We start from the raw sequence: 18,200 nt of genomic DNA, 5'->3' as shown, positions 1-18,200 counted from the left end.
TTTGAGTTCAAAAAATATTTTTGCACATAAAAGTCAAAGACAGAATGCCATGAAATACAAGCACATAGATATTCAGCAGATGGTCAAATCCTTATTCTCTTATTGACTCATCTCTCATCAGTGACATTTAGCGTTGAACTCACACATTTACTGACTCCTCATACTTATTCCCAATCTTTCCAAGAAGAACCCCATTTCTGGTGTGGAAAACCTCAGCCAAAGACGGACTCATGGCCGAGGGGATATACTCCTGACACTGGTTCCCACTAAGACTTGGTGCACACTCTACGATGTAGGAAAAGAAGAAGGTCCCATGATTCAGCATGCAGCTGTCGCTCACCTTCCCTGCTCGCAGATCAAATGAACACTCGCCTAACAGATCACTGTTCCAGTAACTGTCCTCATCATACACAGAAAATGTAAGTTTGTTTTTCATGTTGATGGTGATGGTTCCAAACTCAAATGTTTCTCTCCATCTAGGGTTGTCATCATTACTTATAATATCAGTGCGCTTTTTCTGATCACCATATGTCACCTTCACTGAACCATCTGTCTGAGTCCACTTGTCACCATACAGACCCTTTGCATAAAGTTTGAACACCTTTAAGGTTGCCAGACCTTTCCCAGCAGGACAGCAGTTTGACTTGACGTTCTGGTTACTGTTGCAGACACAAGCACAAGGATCTCTTGCGTTTGATCGGTGCCCAATCTTACAGGTTTCTGAACATTTCTTCAGCACTGCATTTTTCTTAATGTACTGCTCCACTTCTCGCTTCAGTCCTGCCCTGGCAGGATGATTTAATGGCAGTATGGTGTGTAGGGGTTTTAAGTTGTATTGGACCACATCAGGGATACTTTTAAGAGAAATGAGCCAGTTTTTATAGGCCGAGGGGTCAGATTGGCCTGCAAAGAGGATATCACCTCCATCAATATCTCCACCAATGACCTCTGTGCGTCGCTCATTAAATGAACTGCTGAAACTTTGATTAGACCCCAACATCTTTTTCTTTCTCTGACAGTGTTCATACTCTGCTTTAATACGGGCAGAATTTGCAAAAGAAGCTGAAGCTTCAACTGACAAACAGTCACTAACATCAGTATCTGTTAGTCCATTCATTGTAGCCATGCAGGTCCTGACAGCAGTGGATGCTTTAATTTCACCTCCAAGAGACACTTGTGTGATGTAATGTGTTCCATAAGTGTCAATCAGATTGTGATATAATGGCGCAGTTTTAGAGGAATAAGGGGGAATGGAGTCCACAGCCGACTGGAATTCCTGACTCAGTGGAGGACTTGTTGCCAGTCTGTAGCTGTGGAACAGAAAAGCATATAAATAAGTTAATTCAAATTGATTCCAACTATCAACATCAGAGAGATGTCAAACATTTGACTCACGGGCCAGATCTGGCCCACCAAAAATCTGGTCCACTGGATGGCTTTTCAAAATGGAAAACTGCTAAGAATAAGCTTTAGACTTTTCACATTATTTTGCACCAGGAAGCACTGTCTTGCAAGTGATGAAAATAATACTTTCAACTGAACAGGAAACTCGTCATCCGTTTTAAATCCTGCTGACAAACACATTACTCATGACTATCTACACCAATTAATAATGGTTAAGCCATAGAATGAAAAACTGTAACATTATCAGCTGTTTTGTAACATGGTGAATGCTTTTCACTAGGGCTGGTTATCGATTTCGATTTCCATAACTGATTCGATTCCAATTCAATTCGATTTTGACTCAAACATTCATAAATATTTCATTTCTGACCATTTATCAGTACATATCCATATTTTTATATCTATGTATAAAAACAAAGCTGACACTTGTGAGACCACATCAGTGGTGTAATCATCACAGCAGATACCTTTGTGTCAAAGTAAGTGAAGATAAAACAGAAAAATATGAATGAGTTTTTCCTATCCTGACTTTTTATTGCAGATACGCACCTTAAAAATATTCTCCAGTAGATCAGGTAATGTGCAACATATGAACATTATCTGATGCTGCTGAAGTCAAGCAGAGCAAAGTTACAGAGGTTTTATTTGGTTTTGTCATTATTATTGCAAAAGCTTATATTTCTTCGCTATTGGACAGCAGAAATTAGGCTTTCTTGGCTGAAAGCACTGAATAGACGGTACACTGGTGCATAACAGAGTAATGCAGAAAACAGAGATTTTTAATGGCAAACTGGTCTTGAAGTACAGAGTGAGAGAAAGCCATGCAGGAACTGTGATTTTTTTTTCCTGGTGCAAGCAAAACAGCAAGAGGGAATTTGTTATGTATAAGCCAAAATATATCGTGTGCTATATAAGCTATCACCAGTAGTGGGCACCACGCCCTGTTATGTGCTGTGAAGTCTGGAAGACTTGGCCGTCTATTGTGCATGTACTGACTGCGTGGCCAAGTGTGGATGGAAAACAAACAATAGCATGGTGAAAGGACTTCCGAGCTGTGGATTCGGTGAGCTGCTTTTTCTACAACGAGTCAGAAACGACAGTGTTGGCTGTAGACAGCGGATGCATCATGGCTGGAATGATTGGGCAGATGGATCCCTTTGATGATGCTGGTAAGCAGTGGGCAACATATATTGAACGTTTTGAGCATTGCATCCTGGCTAATGACATTCAGTCTGAGAAACGAGTGCCAGTGCTGCTGTGTGATGGGTCCCAAAACGTGTGGTCTGCTGCGTAACCTGGTAGCTCCAAACAAGCCTGCAGTATGACAATATTGTGGGAGTTTTGCAAAGGTTCCGGTTCCACAAGAGGAATCAGGGGGAACAGGAAACAGTCGCACAGTATGTGGTGGTGTTGAAAAGACTGTCAGAACATTGTGAGTTTGGTGTGTATCTGGAAGATGCTCTACGCGACAGATTTGTTTGTGGATTAAAGTGTGAAACTGTGGAGAAGCATCTTTTGACAGAAAAGGATCTCACGTTCTGCAAAGCAGTTGACTATGCCATGTTGGCAGAGACAGCAACACGTGAATTCAGCAGTTAAGTGGCTCTCTTAAAGTGAACACGGTGCTGTCGCAAAAAGGTGATGGATGCCATCGCTGTGGGAAAATGAATCATACTGATGATGACTGCTGGTACAAGGACCGTGACTGTCACCAGTTGGGGAGGAAAGGCCACACGAAACGCATGCGTAAAGGTAGAGCCAGAAGCAGCCAAGATTGGTACAGGAAAGAGAAAGACGGAAAACCTGAACTGAAAGGTAATGCAGTTAAACACAGAGTTAAGGACAAAAAGAGAAGAATTCATCATGTTGCTGGTGAGGAAAGTGAAAGTGAAGGAATCAGATCTGACACTGATAGTGAGTTGGAACTGTATTCATTGTCTCGAAAAGAGAGGGATTCACTTATCTCCCTGATGCCTGTAGTTAACGGGAAGAAAATGAAGATGGAGCTGGATACAGGGGGTGGTGTGTCTTTGCTCCCATGAGAACAGTACAAAAGTATGCTGAGTCAGTTGCTGCTGCAACCCACTGACATCATGCTGAAGACATACACTGGGGAACCGCTGGCACCAGAGTGGTTGAGAATTATTAAACTGAACTTGAAAGACGTTCATGCCAGAGAGCAAAGTGGAAATGACAATCTGGGGGCTGTGCTAACGAAACACTCAGCTGTTTTCTCTAAGGAGTTTGGGTCAATGAAAGGAATTAAAGCCAGATTGATTCTTAGGCCTGATAATGTAGCCAAATTCTGTCCACCATGTAACATGCCTTATGCTCTCTGACCTCGAGTGTAGGCTGAACTGAAACGCCTGACTGAACTTGGGGTCTTCACACCAGTGGGGCATAGTGACTGGGCCACACCTGTGGTGCCTGTCAACAAGAAGGATGGCTCAGTGAGACTGTGTGGGGCTTTCAAGGTCACTCTCAATTCACAGCTCTGTGTGGATAAGTACCTACTTCCACGCATTGAGGACCTGTTTGCTTCTCTGGCAGGGGGTCAGCATTTCAGTAAGCTGGGCTTAGCAAATGCCTATCTATAGATGGAGGTAGAAGAGGAGTCTAAGAAGCTGCAGACTATTTTGACTCAAAAAGGGCTGTTCCGTATCAATCATTTACATTTTGGTGGCATCACCAGTGTTGTTTCATATTGGAAAAGATTGGGCCAGTGTCATACAAAGTGAATGTGGGAGCACAAGGAGTGTGGAAACGTCATGTGGATCAGATGCTGACATGTCCTGAGCCAGTATCTCAGCAGGTTGCACTGGATCCTCTGACAGGCACTCTTCACCCTCCTGCCCTCTGCGAGGTGCAACAGGAGTCACCGGACTAAGACCACCAGGTACCAGTACAGCTTCTTCCCCACAGCTGTCAGACTCCTGAACTCTGCCTCCTGACATCTGACCCACATTAAACTCATGGACTGAACAATACACACACCCACAACTACCCATTACTGAACACACAATGGACAAAAACAAACAAATGGCCAACTGTACCATCATACACACAATAATAACATGGACTGAACCACCACTCACAACCACTAGCACTTTATATAACCTCTGTGGAAATTAGCCACATATCTCACTGATCTAAACTGCACTACTGTAAATTCTGTACAGACAATCATTCTGTACAATAATAATTATAGTTCTACAACTGTTTATAACTTGTATAGTTCATATTTCTGTATAGTTTCATATTTTTGTATAGTTTTCATATTTATACCCTGTTCATAGCCTGTACATAGCTTGTACACTCACTACAGCCTGTACATACTTGTAGTTATAGCATATTCATAACTTACCTTCATACCGTGTACATTGTAACATACCATAATAGACCCATATTTTGTACCCTCATACCTATAATAGATCCATTTTTTTATTGCTAATATATATTTTGTAATATATCTATATTATTGCTAAAGCACTTTCTCGATAGATGCAAACTGCATTTTGTTGCCTTGTACTTGTGACATGTACAATGACAATAAATTTTCTATTCTATTCTATTCTAAATGTCACCAGCCCAGAGTGATAGTGACACCTTGCTTCACCCTGGTACATCTCATCAGGAAAAGACTGTTGAACAAGTTCTGCGGACCACAATACCTCTAGAAACACACCAGTCCATTGAACCACCATCATCTAAGTGTACACAGGTTACAGAAACTCTAAGACATTACCCGGTGAGGGTCACTAAGCCACCCACTTGTTACCGTGTTGTAAAAAAAAAAAAGAAAGAAAGAAAAGAAAAGAAGAAAAAAGAAAAGACAAGAAAAGAAAAGAAAAAAGTACCATTTAGGTTAAGTGAAATATTTCTGTGGGCAGTGCTGGGGTCGCTTACCTTAGTGGGGAGAAGATGTTATGTATGAAATATACAGTGTGCTATACAAGCTATCGCCCCTGTTATGTGTGTGTAACTTTCTGAAGTCTAAGGAGCTTGGAAAGAAAAACACCGCACTTCTTTAAGTTGCTTGAAGATGTTTCACCTGTTTTAGCTATTTGGCAGTTGTTAAACCAGTTTTGTGAGCTTTAACCTGAGATTCTGGCGTTTCTGGCAAAATACATTAATATTTAAAAATCGATTCAGGGTTTAATAAATCGATATCGCATTATTCAAACTAAAATCGATTTGAAGGGTGAAAATCAATTTTTAAAAATTACCCTTACTTTTCACATCATACAATAAAAACATGTAAAAATAAAAAATAAAAAAATAAATATATACATATATATATATATATATATATATACATATATATATAATGATTTGATTATTCCAGAACACTCCCTGACCATGTGGGGGGGGGGGGGGGGGGGTTAAGTGAATGGGGAATGTTTGACACCACTGCAGTAAATGTAATAAATACTTCAGTGACATTTTAAATCACTCTTGATGCTAAACTAAAGAAGAAATACCTAAAAAATAAATAAATAAAAATTAATCAAATAAGAAAAATATCCCCTGACATGCTCACCCATAGTAATGACAGTTGATCGAATGGTGTAAGAAGGTGTAGCGGTCTTGTTTTGACTTTTTCATAGCAAAGGTGGAATCTCTTGAGTGAGAACCTCCAAAGCCAACCCCAACTGTTACTGAAGGATCTACCGGGATGTCAAGGCCAATTTTCCAGTTGTTGGATACAGATGATGTCGAGTCATTGACAAGAGTTTCAACAGAATCATAGACCACACTGGAGACCTTCAAACTGCACTTGGGCAGGGTTCTCCAGTCCACCACAGCAACAGGGACCTTCTGCTTCTCTCCATTCATGTAGCCATTGTGGTACATCCTACAGCTACCATTTCCAATCTTCCATGTTTCAGTGTCGATGACATAGGCGCCTTTTCTCTCCATCGTCACAATGTCAAAGCCTTCACCACCCAAGTTGTAACCAGGGACAAAGTGAGCCTTTTCACACTCCTGTGGTGTACCAATGAAGCTCACACTGGATGGAAGGCACAGGGGACTCCATGCCCAACACAGGAGCAGGACGTGCCACAGCTTTGCCATCTGAATGGAATCATTTAACAATGAGAGGAGATTAAATTACATGAACAAAAGGAAAGTTAAACAGTGCAAAATTCCATTCCAGCTTTCTTAGGGTGAGAGGCAGGGTACACCCTGGACAGGTCACCAGTCTGTCACAGGGCTAACACACAGACACAGACAACCATTCGCACTCATATTCAAACCCATAAGTAATTTAGAGTTACCAATTAACTTATCCCCACTAACTGCATGTCTTTGGACTGTAGGAGGAAGCCGGAGTACCCAGAAAGAACCTACGCAAACACAGGGAGAACATGCAAACTCTACACAGACCCTGGACTGATGGACCTTCTTGCTATGAGGCAACAGTGCTAACCGCCATGCTGCCCCCCAGTGTAAACTTAAACACCGAAAATATCCACTATACCTCACCCAAAGATCCTATCTTTTCTGACTACATTTGATTTTGCTCATGTGAAGTATGTGCAGGTAACATTTGAATTCATAGCTAGCGAGCTGTCAACATATATCCTGCTTCTTCCTCACTCTATCCAGGCAGCTTTGTCTACTTTGATATTCTAATGTACATGAATCCTCAAGAGTGAAGAAGCAGTCACCATGTCAGCCTGGCGACAGTGCTGAAGAGAAGCCTGGGGTTGTTCTTATTTTCTTTAATCAGTGATGAATGGCAAGGTGTAGCTTTACAGGGGGTTTTATTTTATAAAGCAAGAAACTCTTTTTCCAGCATAAATAACATAAGATAAGATATATTAGATAAGATAAGATAAGATAAGATAACCTTTATTAGACCCAAATTTGTTGTAGACCTTCTAAATTACTCAGACACCATCTCCTCTCCAGCTAATGGGTTATCTGCTTTAAGATGTGAGTACAAGAGTTACACCAGCAAGTCAAGTACTTCTGATTCAAGGCTTTCAAATTCTGAGGAGCTAAATATGATGTAAATTATAAGTAAATAAATATGATGATCAACTAGTAAATAATTTACTAACAGGGACTGTGAGGGAGATTATATCTCTCGGCCGGCCTCAGAACACTTTGGTGTCCCCCAGATAAGCCACATTTCTAGAAATAAGAGTTGCTCCCTCCAAGTGGGATGGATGCTGTCTCTAATAACAAAACATAAAAAGTTTTGCAGTTATCTATAAAGCCTGTGTCATTTTTTGGACACCACTCAGGCAGCCAGCAATATAAATAGAATATTTGGCTAAACATGTTACTCCTTGTAAACAACTAAGAACCTGTAATATTTCACGATAACAAAATAAACTGTACGGAGTTGAATTTAAAAAAAACTCTTGTTTTGCATAGTTTTGTTACATTAACCGTCTTATCTAGTTTCTACTGGTCATGCAGTGACTTCGTGCAGCTCCACTGGAGCATGACCAATGTTTTCAGAGCCACTACACTAAAGTATTAACCAAACGGCAAAAAGACAATCATATGGAACAAAGGACTTGGTGGTCTTACCTTGACAGCTGACTGAAAGCTTTGGTCAGTACCTTCTATTATCTTACCTAGAGGGTAGTAAAGATGAAAGAGTGAAGTTTAGGTTGCACCACGCTCCTTTATACCTCAGAAATTTAAAACCCACAATCCCACAAAGACGTGTTTTACCTGGTTCACACCAATATCACACATGGGGGAACTGTTTTGTTGTGGCTTGTTAATATGTTCCAGTAAGTGAAGACAGTCATGTGAGAAAGAAAATGTTCTCAGGAGTGTACAAAATCCTGTGGAAAAGAATATGTACACCCCTTGTAAAACCACTTTGAGCAGCAAATTCTTGCAGTAATCGTTTCGTATATGGCTTTAATGGTCCTTAACACCATTGTGGAGGAGTTGTGGCTCATGCATATTTATATAATTATTAGCTATGGTTAGGTATGAAGTCTGCAACAACAGTAGGGCACAATCAAAACTGAAGTTCTTTGTTAGTCTCAGAAAAAAACGTTTTGTGAGTCTTGGGGAAACAGTGATTAGCAGAAAAGCTTTTAGCCAACATATGAGAATTGCTCATCAAAGTACCTCAAACTCAGCACTGCACATTCTTAGCAATCCACAAACAGTTATCCATATAGGCAAAGAACAAGAAAGATTGACAGGAAATAGAGACATGATACCCTTTTACAAACATAGAATATCAGACTTTGAAACATCTAAGTTTCATCTTTTAAAAATAATTATTAATCCGAGCCTCACGTAAGTGTAAAGCTCAACCAAGTTTCCAATCTGAAAGTGTCCACAGGTCCTCCCACCGTCACCACTGCAACTTGCTCAGAACTTTGTGGGTCTTTAAAGTAGGTCAGTGCCTCAAGAGGTGACAAGAGGCTTTTAAATTAGATTAGTGTAAGGACAAGAAAGACATTGTGGACAAAACAGGACACCCCCCATAATCTCTAGTTACAATATTATAGTTAGTTAAATGGTCTGATTGTTCAAATCTGTATTTTCTTTGATTGTGGTAAAATAATGTGTGCCCCAGTCTCCAAAAATGACATAGTGCAGGAAGCGTAGTTATTCCTCCGTTACACCACAAGAGGGAGTATCCCCTAAAATGAGCAGCTCTAGCGGGAGTAAATAAGCCCAGCCACTACCCATAAGGCAGTGCGCCTATAAAAGTTGTGTGAGACTGCAAAAGTGTGTAACGTTGTGCTATGTCCATGTATATATTTGCAGGTAAGCAGATACAAGATGGTAAATAACTTAAAATGTATCTACAGATGAGTCCACGGGGTTGCAGAGAATGTGGGAAAGTTGGCCGTTAATCCCCACTATGTGTCATTAGTGTATAAGTTATTGGTAGCGATGTGAATTAGCCGTGATGCTAACGATTAGCAGCTAGATCTAATTCATTAGTTTGTGCGGGAACCTCGGGGCACTTTTGTGGATTTATACCTGTACCGGGCTGTAATCACAGCAGATATAGACTGGTGGATCACACTATCTTTTGTTTATGTTTATTTCATTGTTACACTGTAAGAAATATTAGTGATTTGAGTTTAAAGACTACCCATAAGGCAGTGCGCCTATAAGAGTTGTGTGAGACTGAAAAAGTGTGTAACGTTGTGCTATGTCCATGTATATATTTGCAGATGCAGTAAAGGCGAACTCACAAAGCCACACTGGTTTCAATTCATTTTAATCCAAGTGTGCAACATTAGTCATGACCTAACCGCGTTATAATTGAATGATTATCTATCGAACACTTTTTTACTTCTTCTTCTTTTTAACCTGTGACGTGGTACGTGTATTTAAACGTAAACTGGTTTAGAATTTACTACCATTAAAATCTAGACTGAGGTAACCTCAACGGCCAGCAGCCGACTGTCCGTAACGGGCTGAGAATCACATTAACCTGCCGTGAACAGCAATGAAATAACGAACACAGGAATAAACTGACGGATCTCTCCGAATCTGTCATAATCACGTCTCTGGTTGCAGCAGGTCATAACACGTCTACCTGCTCTTCTACTATATAACATAACATATAATATTTAGATAATCAAAGATTAATTTTGCTGGTGTGGCGGAGGTGTAGTCTCTGGCCTGCTGCAGAGGAGGGGTGACGCAGTGAGGTCGCAGGGCGGGAAGAACAGGTGTGCAGGAAAGAAGTCTGTGGCAGCCATCCAGTGTGTCTGCGTGCTGAACTGAAAGGCTAAAAAACCGCAGTCCATGTTGTCACAAATAAAAAGGCTGTTTCTCACCTCAACCTGACACCGGTGTGTGCGTGTGTTTCGGGGGTCTTGTGGATATTCCCAGATGTGTGTGTTATGTGGTTTGGATAACTTTCCTACCAGATTCCATTCACTCACAATATGGCATATTCTTGTATAGTTATTATTTTTAAATTACTTCTTTACTATACTTTTCTGTTGATGTTACAGTAAGTTGACCTTTCAACTACAAATGAATTAATGTGCAGTGAAAATCGCATATTGTGAGGCCCTCTGCATCAAATAGGTTTAGCCTACACAGATAACAGTGTGGTGCTACTGAGTTGATGGGAAGGACTCATATAGTTAAAGCTGAGCAACAAAGGCCACAGAAGCCCTTTAACACAAAATATACTTAAATGTATAAGTTACATTTTGCACTGAATGTTCTGACTGTATTCTGTGACCATGTAGATAAATTGTGTTTCTAAATGATTTTATGATTTTTATTTACCTTTGTAAAAAGCCATGCAGACTGCTGTTGTACTCTGTATTATTGTTTGGCCCCTTTACAAAGGCTAATTAAAACCTCACAAACACAACTGGTTCACCTATGAATGGATTTACTTCATATTTCCATAATAAGTTTCAAACATTTGACCCACAGGCCAACTGCTTGCTTTTTAAAGTGGACAGTTTCAGAGAAGGAGGGCAACAATTTCTGCTTCTCATTGTTTTGAAACCAGGAAGAATGATCTTGCAAGTCATAAGATCACATCATGAGTGAATCTCATCATCAGCTTTACATGCTTCTTACTGACAAACACATTATCCAAAAAGAAACAGGAAGAATTCAAATATATTAATTTGCTTTATAAAGTATCATTTATTAAATGTCAAAGTTTTCAGCGATAGTACTTTTTAAAAAAACACTTTTATTAAAATAGTTTTTTGTTATAGTTCGACTGCTCTATCCCGCATAAATTCACACTGGGTTGTATGTGACCCATGAAGTAAAACTCAAAGTGAACTTTATTGTCATCTCAGCCATGTAAATGTATGCAAAGAGACAAATTATAAAGCTCCAGGTTTACACATAGTGCAAATGGCAGGATACTGTACTCTGACATAGAGAATAAGTAAAAAGATACAAATTCTAAATACAAACTTAAACTGTATGGTTAGTCTGCAGTAAACTCCAACACAGAAAGTATGGAATGATGCTTGTATTGATCAGCCATGTCCTGAGTTTATGTACCGTACTCTGCAAGTCACAAATGAAGTGGACAGTTGTAACTTATATGAGCTGCACAGTTACAAATTTGCAGTACGTGAAAGTGTAATACAGAAGAAGCAGCGCAGTCTGGATATAAAATACAATGTCTGAAACTTGAATAGATATGAACATGACAGATGCAGTGTACATTCTAACCAGACAGCCCTGCACAGAAGCAGGAGGTGCTGCAGCTTTGCCATCTGTATGGAACCATTTAAGAATGAGAAGATATGAAATGACATGGATAAAAAAACAAAAATAACAAAAGTTAAACATTCTCAACTTTTTACCAATACATTAAAGCAGTTTTCACACATGCACTGCAGCTCTAAACCTTTTCACACACTGGAGACGCACATGTGAACAATTGTGCTACTCAAGAATGTTTTAAAAATGACAAAGCATTTTGTAGTATTACACTGATGGTGAACAGCAGGCTCTGATCGATAGAGCAGCATAGATCTATTATTCGACCTATGCTTTACTAACTGATCTAGAAGTGGAGACTTGAGTCTGCTGTTGTCACAGATTTTGTTTTTAACTACTTTAAAACCCACAAAGGCGTGTGCTAGTTTTACTTCCTTCACACCTAAAACAAACTGGGGCAACTGTTCTTTGTCATGACTTCTTCATGCATTACACCCACTGAACAAATAAATGTAAATATTTTAGCTGCAATAAAAAGCAAAAACATAAGCAAACAGATATCCAGTACATAATCATCTCCCCCTGACTCATTTCCTAACAATGACATTTGGTTTAAAATCACTCATTTACTGGCTTCTCATACTTATTCCCCATCTTTCCAAGAAGAACCCCATTTCTGGTGTGGAAAACCTCAGCCAAAGACGGACTCATGGCCGAGGGGATATACTCCTGACACTGGTTCCCACTAAGACTTGGTGCACACTCTACGATGTAGGAAAAGAAGAAGGTCCCATGATTCAGCATGCAGCTGTCGCTCACCTTCCCTGCTCGCAGATCAAATGAACACTCGCCTAACAGATCACTGTTCCAGTAACTGTCCTCATCATACACAGCAAATGTAAGTTTGTTTTTCATGTTGATGGTGATGGTTCCAAACTCAAATGTTTCTCTCCATCTAGGGTTGTCATCATTACTTATAATATCAGTGCGCTTTTTCTGATCACCATATGTCACCTCCACTGAACCATCTGTTTGACTCCAGTCATCACCATACAGACCCTTTGCATAAAGTTTGAACACCTTTAAGGTTGCCAGACCTTTCCCAGCAGGACAGCAGTTTGACTTGATGTTCTGGTTACTGTTGCAGACACAAGCACAAGGATCTCTTGCGTTTGATCGGTGCCCAATTTTACAGGTTTCTGAACATTTCTTCAGCACTGCATTTTTCTTAATGTACTGCTCCACTTCTCGCTTCAGTCCTGCCCTGGCAGGATGATTTAATGGCAGTATGGTGTGTAGGGGTTTTAAGTTGTATTGGACCACATCAGGGATACTTTTAAGAGAAATGAGCCAGTTTTTATAGACCGAGGGGTCAGATTGGCCTGCAAAGAGGATATCACCTCCATCAATATCTCCACCAATGACCTCTGTGCGCCGCTCATTAAATGAACTGCTGAAAGTTTGATTAGACCCTAACATCTTTTTCTTTCTCTGACAGTGGTCAATTGTGGCATTAATACTGGCAGAATTTGCAAAAGTAGCTGAAGCTTCAACTGACAAACAGTCACTAACATCAGTATCTGTTAGTCCATTCATTGTAGCCATGCAGGTCCTGACAGCAGTGGATGCTTTAATTTCACCTCCAAGAGACACTTGTGTGATGTAATGTGTTCCATAAGTGTCAATCAGATTGTGATATAATGGCGCAGTTTCAGACGAATAAGGGGGAATATCCAAAGCCGACTTAAATTCTTGACTCAAAGGAGGACTTGTTGCCAGTCTGTAGCTGTGGAACAGAAAAGCATATCACAGAAAAGTGAATCACTTTAGATTTTGTTTCCTTTAAGTCAAATCATAATACTTTATTAATCCCAGAGGAAATGGCAGCAAACTATTAAGAAACAGTGTTGTCAAACATATGACTCACTGGCCAATCTGATCCAGTGGATGGCTTAGCAAAGTATACAGACTGGGAGCAGGAGGGCATCATTTTTAGCTTTTCACAGTATATTGCACCAGGGAGCATTGTCTTAAAAATCATTATGATAAGTTTGCATATTGAGTTCATGTCAACTAGATGTTCATCATCCGTTTTACATCATATCTGCCAAATACATTAACCATTGCCAGCCATATTGAGGAACAATAATTAATCCAAAGACAGAAACAGGGAAAACTCAAACTTAACTATGTGCTTCAATAACTGTGAACATTTTCTATATATAATAGGGCTTTTTTACGCTGAAGTTTTTTCTGTAATGGTTTACATACTTAAAATTTAAATAGGCTATATGTGACACATAATTGAAAATCTGTTTGACGCCACATAAATTCAAATGAAATAAAAATTGTCATTATATATTTTTTTTAAAAAAGCGCATTTCACTAAAAAAAAAAAAGTGTCTATAACACAAAATTTAGAGTTATTTTCTCGAAATTTAGAATAAAAGTAGCTCGAAATTTTGACTTACTTTTCTCAAAATTTGGAGTTATTAACTCCAAATTTTGAGCTAGCACTGCCAATCAGTAATCTATGTGAATTACGTCATTTCTTTGTTACCCAGAAGCTGAAGCCCTCAGCTACAAATGCTACAGCTAAGCTACCAGTATTACAGTCAGTCCTGAATGCACAAATTGCTGATTATTTTCAGTGTGGCTTCACAAATTATGAAATCCTTGTGTTATTAGCTGAATCACATGGTGTTACTATCAGCAAACATACTCTCGAAAGCGCCGATATGTTGCGATCCAGTTTTGAGTGCGCATTCCACGTAGATTGCTGATTGGCAGAGCTAACTCGAAATTTCGAGTTACATTTCTCAAAATTTCGAGTTTCGGAAATGGGCTTCCATAAATATTCCCTGACATACTCACCCATAGAATTTACAGTTGATCGAATGGTGTAAGAAGGTGTAGCGGTCTTGTTTTGACTTTTTCATGGCAAAGGTAGAATCTCTTGAGTGAGAACCTCCTAAGCCAACCCCAACCTTTGCTGAAGGATCTACCGGGACGTCAAGGCCAATTGTCCAGTTGTTGGATACAGATGATGTCGAGTCACTGACAAGAGTTTCAACAGAATCATAGACCACACTGGAGACCTTCAAACTGCACTTGGGCAGGGTTCTCCAGTCCACCACAGCAACAGGGACCTTCTGTTTCTCGCCATTCATGTAACGGTTACGGTACATCCTACAGTTACCATTTCCAATCTTCCATGTTTCAGTGTCGATGACATAGGCACCTTTTCTCTCCATCGTCACAATGTCAAAGCCTTCACCACCCAAGTTGTAACCAGGCACAAAGTGAGCCTTTTCACACTCCTGTGGTGTACCAATGAAGCTCACACTGGAAGGAAGGCATAAGGGACTCCATGCCCAACACAGGAGCAGGACGTGCCACAGCTTTGCCATCTGTATGGAACAATGAGAAGAGATTAAATGATGATTAAACTTTAAATATAAAAAAAATGACCAATATAATAGACTATTTTTCAAATGTTCACTTCACCCCCAAATAATTTGTCATTTCTCAGTGGAGATGTATGTGAAATCAGAAATCACACAGTTAAACTTTTGTGTCTATGTAGTGGTATGAGTATGAGTGGTCAACCTATATCCTGCCTCAGTACCTACCTCACTCTACCCTGGCAGCTTTTTAAATTAAACCAAACAGTGGTAAAGTTGTGTTTACTGTGATTTTCTATTGTACCTGTGCATACTAAAGTGAAGTACCAGTTCTTATTTAGCACAGTAAAGATACAAAAAGAGACAAAGAGAAATGTTAAAGTAGACCACTGCAAAACAATGTAATATAAAAGGAAAAAAAGACAAAAATTGTTGGCTTTTCTTAATCTGGTGAGAAGTTGAGTACACTTTGAAAACATTTAGACAGACTTTACTGTCCTAAAAAAATTCCAGAAAACACATGCTGCTAAGATATCTTTAAAAAAAAAATCTAATTTCTCCACGTTCATAAAGTGTGGGCATGCAAACAACAATTTATAGATAAAAGGCTATTAAACTTGTTAACCCTGCATGTAATCATTCTTAAAGAAACAAAGGACTTGGTGGTCTTACTTTGACAGTTGACCGCAGGCTTTGGTTAGTACAGTCTATGATCTGATCTAGACTGTTGTACAGATGAAGACGCTGAGTTTTTATACTGAACATATAAAAAGTCAATGTCATATGCGCACCAGTTTTACTTCCTTCACACATATTTAATGTGTGTGGAAACTATTGCTCTTTACACATTATTGAAATAAAACAAAGGTTAAGTACACCCATTGTGAAATCCTCCTTACCAGCAATATCTTGCAGTTATGCAGATATTGCAGCAGTCCACAGCATTTCAGTCCCCTGAGTTCTGAACTGGGCCTTGATTCTTTTTTTTCAGCCAAACTGTGCTTTGGATTATTGTCCTGCTGCAAGACCAAGTTTCGGTGGATTTAGGTGTCAGACTAACTTTGGTATACAAAAAAGTTCATGGTCGATTCAGTGATTGCAAGACGCCTGAATGCTGTGGATGCAAAACAAGCACAAAACAACACCCAAACAAATTTGCTAGAACATCCACTCCTAGGAAGATTGTGACATTGTGTTAATATACACCTGAATGCTGCAGACCAGCCCAAACTGCCAAATCCTCTGCTTCTATATACGTGGCCAGACATGTACTGATAATCAGTTAATCAAGTGCACTGGATTATCAGCACCTGGCCGTTACTTACCTTGCATTCCTATGGAAGTAGTAAGGGTGTCGTTTTTGACCGGCCTGCAGAGTCCCATGACAGCTTTGCTTTTGTCAGCAAAATTATATAATAATTTCTTACAAACTATTTTAAGAATTTATTATATAAAATGTATTATATAGAATTACAAATTTTAGATAATAAAATCTTACTAAGGATAAAAGGTTTTTTTTTTTTTTAAATGTGCAACAATAACAAGGCACAATCAAAACGCCACTTCTTCATCTGTACTAGAATCTAGGTCTAGTCAGTTTTGGGGCAACGATAATTAGCAGAAAAACTTTTAGCCAAAATATGAGAACTTTGTCACTCATCCAAGTGACTTCTTCAGTCTCAGCTGACTGCAGGTTTCCCCAACCTTTACATGTCTATAGATGAGAATACCCTTCAAAAGGTGTTTGAATTCACTGAGAAAAGCATGAAAAGTTTAAGACCAGGCAACAAAGGAAATTTGACTTACTTGCTGTGTGGTGGAAACCAAAGCAAAATACAGAGTGTGTCCTCAGAGGACGAAAGAGAGAAGTATGCCACACTGAGGATGGGGACAAGTGGGAGAAAAATTTGTCTGACAGACAATTCACCCAAACAGAGAAAAACATCCTTGCAAAAGGATTGAACTTTGCTGTGACACCAAGATAAAGCCAGCTAGTGGAACTGATCACAGGCACAGAAACAGGCACTCACATCACTTAGTAATGACAATAACATTATCATCCTTCTGGCAGACAAAAGTAGGTGTACGCTTTTTGCCAAACCAGAAAGGCTATCATGAGAAAATGTTATCACTGCTCAGTGACAAAAATATGAGCCCCTGAAACAAGACCCAGGAGGTGGTTACAGGAAGAAGGTGATAGCAGTTAGAAGAAGACAATACTATGGACCAGACCTCATACCACAGGCTATACCCAGGGGAAGCTACACCAAGTCTGTATGGTTTACCGAAGATACATAAACAGGGTGTACCTTTAAGACCAATTGTCTTCGTGATCAACTTGGTCACCCAAGTTTCTGTCTTGGATCTTCAACCTGCTGGTAGGCAGCTCTAAACACCACAACCAGAACACTTTGGATTTTGTTGAGAAGGGAAGTGATATCATTATGGAGGCAGATGAAATATTGGTCTTGTATGATGTTACATGTCTGTTCACTTGTGTTCCAGTCACTGAAGCAGTGGAGGTAGTTTGTAAGAGATTACAGAAAAAGGACCACCTTTCAGCACCAACCAAGTGTGTTTGCTCTTGGAACTGTGTCCGAATCCCTCCAATGTCACATACAAGGGTCAGTACTACAGGCAGAAACATGGGTGTGCCATGGGTTCCTCAGTTTCACCTATTGTGGCCAACTTGTACATGGAAGAAGTGGAAAAGAGGGCTTTGTTATCCTACCCTGGAACACCATCAAGTCATTGGTTCAGGTATGTGGATGTCACCTGGGTAAAAAATCAAATCTCAGGACGTACTGCAATTCACAGATAACATTAATTCGGTGGACCAACACATCAACTTCACTAGGAAGGATATGAAAAATGACATGTTAGCCTTCTTAGACTCTGAGATTTCTATCAGTAATGGGGGACATTTAAGAGTTGATGTGTACCGTAAACCAACATATTCAGAACAGTATTTAAGGTTTGACTCTTATCATCCACTGGAGCACAAACTGGGTGTCATCAGGACGCTACAACACAGAGCGAACACCCTCCAGTCTATTGTGCAGTCTATTCACACCTATTCCAACGTAACTGCACCCCACTGCACAAAGCAAGTTCCATAAAAACATGGATGAGCATGTTTGGTGTGGAAGAACTTGACGGGCCTACGCAGAATCCTGACCTCAATCTGATAGAATACCTTTGGGATGAAATAGAGTAAGCCAGGTCTTCTTGCCTGAA

The 18,200-nt window shown here is 39.8% G+C and overlaps 2 protein-coding genes across 3 annotated transcripts; both read right to left on the bottom strand.

The window, feature by feature from the left end:
• Window positions 1-89: 89 nt before the first annotated feature.
• On the bottom strand, window positions 90-6,499 carry LOC120716999 (perforin-1-like). The gene is made up of 2 exons (XM_040004778.1): window positions 5,945-6,499; window positions 90-1,310 (listed from the first exon to the last, which is right to left on the bottom strand). Exons 1-2 carry the CDS (start codon window positions 6,478-6,480, stop codon window positions 140-142), a joined length of 1,707 nt encoding a protein of 568 aa, XP_039860712.1. The 5' UTR covers window positions 6,481-6,499; the 3' UTR covers window positions 90-139.
• A 4,575-nt stretch (window positions 6,500-11,074) lies between these two features.
• LOC120716997 (perforin-1-like) lies at window positions 11,075-16,423 on the bottom strand. Of its 2 annotated transcripts, none has more exons than XM_040004775.1 (3): window positions 15,636-16,423; window positions 14,434-14,969; window positions 11,075-13,345 (listed from the first exon to the last, which is right to left on the bottom strand). In XM_040004775.1, the coding sequence occupies exons 1-3, from the start codon at window positions 15,774-15,776 to the stop codon at window positions 12,178-12,180; spliced, it is 1,845 nt and encodes a 614-aa protein (XP_039860709.1). In that variant the 5' UTR covers window positions 15,777-16,423; the 3' UTR covers window positions 11,075-12,177. The 2 variants fall into 2 exon arrangements, with proteins under 2 accessions (XP_039860709.1, XP_039860710.1); XM_040004776.1 differs by having other exon boundaries at window positions 15,863-16,421.
• Window positions 16,424-18,200: the final 1,777 nt, after the last annotated feature.

The sequence above is a fragment of the Simochromis diagramma genome, unplaced genomic scaffold (genome assembly GCF_900408965.1).
Source record: "Simochromis diagramma unplaced genomic scaffold, fSimDia1.1 OVJJ01000487.1, whole genome shotgun sequence".
NCBI lineage: Eukaryota > Metazoa > Chordata > Actinopteri > Cichliformes > Cichlidae > Simochromis > Simochromis diagramma.
This window is presented reverse-complemented; position numbering and strand designations above follow the sequence as displayed.

Bases quoted from the DNA above. Each gene is read 5' to 3' on its own strand.
- LOC120716999 (XM_040004778.1), bottom strand. From the start codon at position 6,480: ATGGCAAAGCTGTGGCACGTCCTGCTCCTGTGTTGGGCATGGAGTCCC. The intron at 1,311-5,944 runs GTGAGCATGTCA...TCTGTTCCACAG, and splicing joins ATCAACTGTCATTACTATGG to CTACAGACTGGCAACAAGTC.
- LOC120716997 (XM_040004775.1), bottom strand. From the start codon at position 15,776: ATGTGTGAAGGAAGTAAAACTGGTGCGCATATGACATTGACTTTTTAT. The intron at 14,970-15,635 runs GTAAGACCACCA...TGTTCCATACAG, and splicing joins GCCTGCGGTCAACTGTCAAA to ATGGCAAAGCTGTGGCACGT. The intron at 13,346-14,433 runs GTGAGTATGTCA...TCTGTTCCACAG, and splicing joins ATCAACTGTAAATTCTATGG to CTACAGACTGGCAACAAGTC.